This window comes from Thunnus thynnus, chromosome 18, assembly GCF_963924715.1.
Source record: "Thunnus thynnus chromosome 18, fThuThy2.1, whole genome shotgun sequence".
Lineage (NCBI taxonomy): Eukaryota > Metazoa > Chordata > Actinopteri > Scombriformes > Scombridae > Thunnus > Thunnus thynnus.
Window position 1 is genome coordinate 22392146 of NC_089534.1, and position 6147 is coordinate 22398292.

General features: G+C 38.2%; 1 protein-coding gene across 3 annotated transcripts in view; it reads right to left on the minus strand.

Moving 5' to 3' along the window:
- Window positions 1–6147, minus strand: part of rgs6 (regulator of G protein signaling 6) — an 89379-nt gene that overhangs the window by 11642 nt on the left and 71590 nt on the right. For all 3 annotated transcript variants that reach the window (XM_067573027.1, XM_067573029.1, XM_067573026.1), the window contains 7 exons: window positions 5747–5798; window positions 3979–4043; window positions 3636–3712; window positions 2204–2285; window positions 1936–2010; window positions 1362–1466; window positions 780–841 (listed from right to left, as the gene is read on the minus strand). In XM_067573027.1, the coding sequence (XP_067429128.1) occupies window positions 780–841; window positions 1362–1466; window positions 1936–2010; window positions 2204–2285; window positions 3636–3712; window positions 3979–4043; window positions 5747–5798 (518 nt within the window). The remainder of the gene's footprint in view (window positions 1–779; window positions 842–1361; window positions 1467–1935; window positions 2011–2203; window positions 2286–3635; window positions 3713–3978; window positions 4044–5746; window positions 5799–6147) is intronic.

Sequence of the window (6147 nt, forward strand, 5' to 3'; positions counted from 1 at the left end):
TGGAACATTTGTGAAACTTACAACCATAGAGCATCTTCTGCTTTTATTCCCTTGACCAACTGTTTGTCCTGACCTTAACCATTTCTCCTTAAACATCACACACTGGAAAACTCTTCATCTTATCAAGCCAGTTTAGGTAAGTCTGTAATTTGATTCTTAAAGTTTTATTTTCTTAAAAGTGATACAATAGATGTTTTCATCTATTTCAAAAAATAAAGTTTTAAGACTTTAAAATTACATTTTTTTAATCACAGATGGAGAAGTTTTGATCTTATCCCCTCACTTCAACCATCCTTTCCTTGGATACTAGACCCGATTTTGTAATATTAGTTTAGCTGTCCTTATTTTCTTTTTTCCATTAACTGCCACATAGATGGGAGTGACATTCGTGACACGCATGTTGAGTGACATATGCCAGCCTGCCCTAGGCCCCCTATTCCAAATTACCAAACCAATGGGGGAAGAATCTAAGAACAACAACAACAACAACAACAAGTACTCTTTTTTCATTCTTTCCATCCATTTCCTTGCCAAACTGAAACCAGATGGGGTGTCAAAATCAAAATTACCTCCATCTGCCACTGCTCGAGTACAGATACAGTAAAAGGGGAGTCAAGTTTTTCTGATTATAGATGGTCAAAGAGAGTGCAGCAGATGGGAAGGCAGTCAGGCAGACTTTCTATGAGAATATCTGATGCCCCCTTCTCGACTGACAAGATAAAGATTGGACATTCTTTTTGGAAAGTGCAGTAGTTTTGGTGCAAAGCGGTTTCAATTACCTTTCAGCAACTTTAGACATCTTCATACAGTGACGATCTAGCTGGGTGTTCAGGAATAAGATCTGAAAGAGGAGAAAAGAAAAGTTACTGTTTGTTTATGCAGGTTTTTGTTAGACAGCAGTAAAAATAACGGCATATAATGTGTCTTGAATTGTTTTAAATATCACTTTATGAGTGTCGAACTACAGCAAACTAATATATAAACAAGCGAGACCATGGTTGAGTTAATTGGCAGCTTCTATCTCAGTCTGTGGTATTGTTTGTGCATCTGTTTCTTCTAATTAAGACCTATTTTCCCATTACCATGTTGCTTCACGTTGCCGTTGGTTGTCTGTCTCCCTTTCTGATTTTTCATTAACCTTTCAGTCTGTTCACCATCTGCCACTGTCAGAAACTTTTTTTTTTACTAAATTTGACCTGGTTGATAGTCTTCTCTGTGGTGGTTCTGTAGCAATTAAATCAAATTCTGGTGGACTAAACATCGTACTGCACAGCATAAACATGGAGGGATTTTTAATGTGATTTCATCATTTTGGACAAACTGTTTCACAAAACATTATGTGGGACTGTTTTGTACTGTACCTCTTTCTCCACATCCTCCTTGGTGCCTTTTCGGCTGCAGTGGTGCGAGGGAGTATGTATGGGACTCTGACACTGTGTTCCCTCCTCCACCAAACCATACACTGACTGAGCAGTTTGAAGATGATGAGAGAGGAGTAGAGGGAGAGGTAATAGAGAAATAGAATGTGTACTTATTATTTTCTTGCAGTGAAGATAAGGCATAAGAAGAGCTGCCAAGAAAGCCACAGAGCATTCTGGTGTAAAATTAAAGGGATAAATTTCACTATTTCAAAAGCCGCCACAAAATGATTGCTTGCATGCAAATTAATCTCATTATAGAACAAGTGTTTATATTATTATGTTATTTGTCGACTCATGTCTACTGATTTAAATTGAAGCCTAAATTTGTAGTGTGAATTTTTCCATTGGTATATGCTGTTGTGAAAGGAGTTACAAGAGATTATGTTTTACAAGACTAATAGAGAAAAAGGAAACAGTTTTTTTTTTTTATTTTCAAATAACAGAATACTACTACTGCAGAATAATAAGTACTTCACAAAGTTTGGTGTCACACCCTTGTCATCAGAGCAAATACCTTCTTAACTCTATGAGGATTCTTCATGCGTCTACATTTCCTGATGTCCATCTCTGTGGTGTTAACACATCCAGGCTGAGGAAAACATGAACTTAGAGCATTACTGCAGTTGACATTTGATTATTTTAATATTTTCTTTTAAGGTATGTGTGACTTATTTTACAGTAAACCCAAAGAGAGCGGTGGAAAGACAGAAAAGTCAAAGAACATGGATGGAAGATAAGGTGGGCGGCTACAATCTCACATGTACAGACAGACAGAGGCTTACCACAGGTCTATGGACGTCCCAGAAGGCTCTCTCCTGGCTGTCGAGGATCTTCCTCTCAGTTTTATCTTTTTTCCTGTCGATCCTGCAGATGAGATCAGTCAGTGTGAGAAATATAGCATACGGCTTTCCTGGTATTAGTATTAGATTGAAGATGGAAGGATAAGGCGGCGAAAGATAATATGGAGATTATAAAGTCCAGGGTGTCCATCAGGTTTTAACAATACTGAAGTGTTTGGTATGCTCACTGCACACACCATCTCCCCTTTAGACGTGTGCAATCTCCGCAACCACTGATGTATACAGTACATGCTGCATACTGGAGTTGTCATTGCGCTCCAACACTGTGATTGGCAGTTTGGCCAAATCTATAGCAAGCACATCTGAGACCCACTGACAAGGTCGACGGAAAAACAGAAAAAACAGATGATTCCTCTGTACAATCCTTTTCATTTGGTGCCATTTAAATATCTACCAGTGTCTTTACTCTATTCATAATGTATCTTCACAGATTGGCATCCTTAGAGATGTAACAATAAACCTGTGTTACCACATTGTGACCAGTATACTGTACATCTCAGTGTTTACTTATTTCTTAGAGTGGACCTCCAAATTTTCACCCATTGAGAAGCGGGGTGGCTGTGGCTCAGGTGGTAAAGAGGAATACCCATTTCAATACAGTTCAATACCTGAATCTTCCTGTCCACATGTCCAAGTGTTCTCAAGCAAGACACTGAGCCCTAAATTGCTCCATGTTTGTGTCTTGCAGATGTGAAAAAAGACAAGTCACTCCGGGCAAAAGTGTCAATAGATAATACACTGAAAAATCAAGAATGTATTACCTGGACAAAATGATATTGTTCTGTGTGACAACCAAAAAAGGAGCCACATGCAGTTGGCATTAGCGTAATGTTTACAAAAAAAATCCTGCAGGGGTCTTAATATTTTGTGTCTGTTTTTAAAGATTTTGGGATCATGTTCTCACTTCAACATATTATCCCTTGAATTCAGTGTGATTTATACTGAAGATCCATAAATAAATAAAATCGAACCAACTAATAAGGCTTCAGTAAAGGCTGATGACAACTTGAAGCAGTGCAGGTATCCATCATTCCTTCCTTTGTACCTCTTCTGTCTCCATTTTCTATATGTCCCAAAAGTCTATCATTGCCGGTGTAAAAAATTATTTATGATGTCAACTACCCCAGAAACATAAACCAGTAGAACTCACAGTGCCCCACTCACACTGGATAGGTAATCATATGAAACTCATACTCACATAACAGGAGGGTTAATGGAGTCTGTCAGAGACATTGTTTATGATATGGGATGTCACATTGAGATTGCATTGTACTTCGTTCTGTACTTAGGTGTGAATGGCATCAGTGGCTGCATTGTAGTTTCATGTGTTGCCATGGTAACAGAGCACACTTACTTGACCTGGGCCTCAGCCTGCATGTAGATGAACTCCCACTTTCTGGCAAAGGCTCTCTGCAGCCTGGCTAGGTTCTCCTGTTAGAGAGAAAATAGAGATACAGTTTTTTTTTTTTTTTATGATCACAAATCTCCAAGGAAAGAACACTAATAACAGTAATTAAAATTAAATCTTAAACCATGCCACAGTTTTAAAGTTTAAATCTGCACCAAAATGCAATTCACATCTCATATCATCACAGATACACAAGTCTGACCTTTAAGAGGTTGTGTCTTCTGGCCCAAGCTTGACACACAGATCAATACTAACAAGTAATAGGTTTGAGCAACAGCCCGGCACTCACCGCCTCATAATCTGCCAGCTCCAGCCTTGTCTTATTCTGCATGGTCCGCTTGCACAGGTAAATAGCTGAGAGGGAGACAGAGAGAATCCACGACAAGGATTTATCAGTACACACCTCCTCCTCTCTCCATTCATCCACTCATCCATGCATCTCTCATCCCCTATGCCTCACCTATCCTCATCTCCCATGGTATGAGTGTATAATCAGTTTCGGAGGCCGCCTGTCCACCTATCTGTTGCTTTAGGATTATGAGTTGTAGTGTGAAGAGGCACTGAGCCCTAAACTTCAGCCATGGCTGCCTCTGTGACAAGATGAAGGGACAGGAAGTGGAACGGCAACTGACTAATCCCGTCAGCCGGTCTTTACAGTGGAGGGTACAAGTTGTGCTGCACTGCTCAATGTGAAGTTATTTGTATTTATATTCAGGTATAACTTGACATGCTGTGTTCACTATGACAGGTAGGGTTTTATTATTATGTGCTCCATTATACTGTGCCACACTGAAACCCAGAATGATGAAATAATCTATCTTGTTAGCAACTCTTCAGCAGGATGAACCACTAGACTTTATTAAAACAATTCATTCAGCCTTTGTAAGGTACAAAAATATTATTGCACAGTTAACCAATTACATGGCATTTAATTGTAATTTTGTTACACAGTGTTTAGGTGGGATCAAGTAGAAATAGCCAAACATGTTAGACAACGACCACATGACATCCAGATGGTCAGAATCAGGTATCGGTCTATACCTACTGTGAAATATGTGTGATTTTTTTTTTTTTTTACCTTTTTATAGGATCTCCTACAAGTCACCATTAGATTGTGCAAGTAGTGGAAATTGAGACAATTATCTACAGGACACTTATTTCCATAGAATAAAAAGACATTGTGGGAGTTTAATAACAGTAAGCTCTTCTGGTAAGCTGTAAATTACAGGTTTGTACACAAGAATTTATACTTTATCTATTTTGCATATTGCTCAGTGAAGACAAACTAAACAGTTTGTAAAATATATTTTCCAAAGTGTCATTTCAGGATATGATGGTAGAGAAGTAAACCATATACACCTGATGAATGTGATCAATTGTATAATGCTGATTTTGAAAGTTTGCCTCATAAACCTTTGCTTTGAATTTAATCTACAAACTGAATGCACCAAAACAATTTATGGACAGTAGGAGCATTTTAACCATCAAGTGGGATGTAAATTCTGTTTAAAACAAATAGAGAAAGTGATTTTTGTATGTCAGAGATCTGATCTCGATATGAATCAACAGCTCTATCAACTCTCTCTCAGCACTAGTCTTTTTGTGCCATGCAGCAGTACTACATATTACAGTACTATTAAACATTGTTCTCTGAACTAAAACAGAGTAGGGATTAAGATACTCAATTGAATGACCAAGTACTGCTCCTTAAAACATGGAAGACATGTTGTTCACCTAGAAGCTGTGAGGGAGTTTCACTCACTCCCTCATCATCAAGTGAAAGCACCTATTTATTAGTTTATTCTTCTTATATATACACTGGAAGTATATATAAGTTATGTTAGGGAATAGGGATACTTACTTTTCTTTACCCAAGATAACAACATCTTATGGCTGTATATGAATATTAATTTACACTGATGTTCTGATGTGTTTTTGTCTTTCTTTGCTTCATCAAATTGTAAAAGTCAGTGAAACAATAACTGCTTCTTAAATAAAATACCTAAATCAGAAAATAAGAACAACAAAATGTCAAGATATCTTGTTTATACTCTTACCATAGTCAGTGTTCTCCGGCTCCCAACAGTTGGACGGCCAGAAATACGGTGCCTGAGGGGGAACAAAGTGAGATGATGAGTGTGGCATAAAGTAGATGGTTTGTATTCTCCCTACATACAGTTTATACCGCAGCAATACTGCATAGCTGAATCTCAAGGACTGAAATCTATAATTGAAAAAATGCAGAAGTCAAAACTATGCAGGCAAATATGTTCTTTCCAAACTTTCACACCAAACTGGAGTGATGACGATGACCTTTGCGAGACAGTTGTTTTGCCTCTGAGACACAGCAGGGCACACTATGCTATGTGAGCAATCACAATATTTTTTATTATCAGGATTGAACGGATTCAGAACAGCTGACTCTGAAAACTTTTTCCCCCTGTAAGAGGCATCCTGG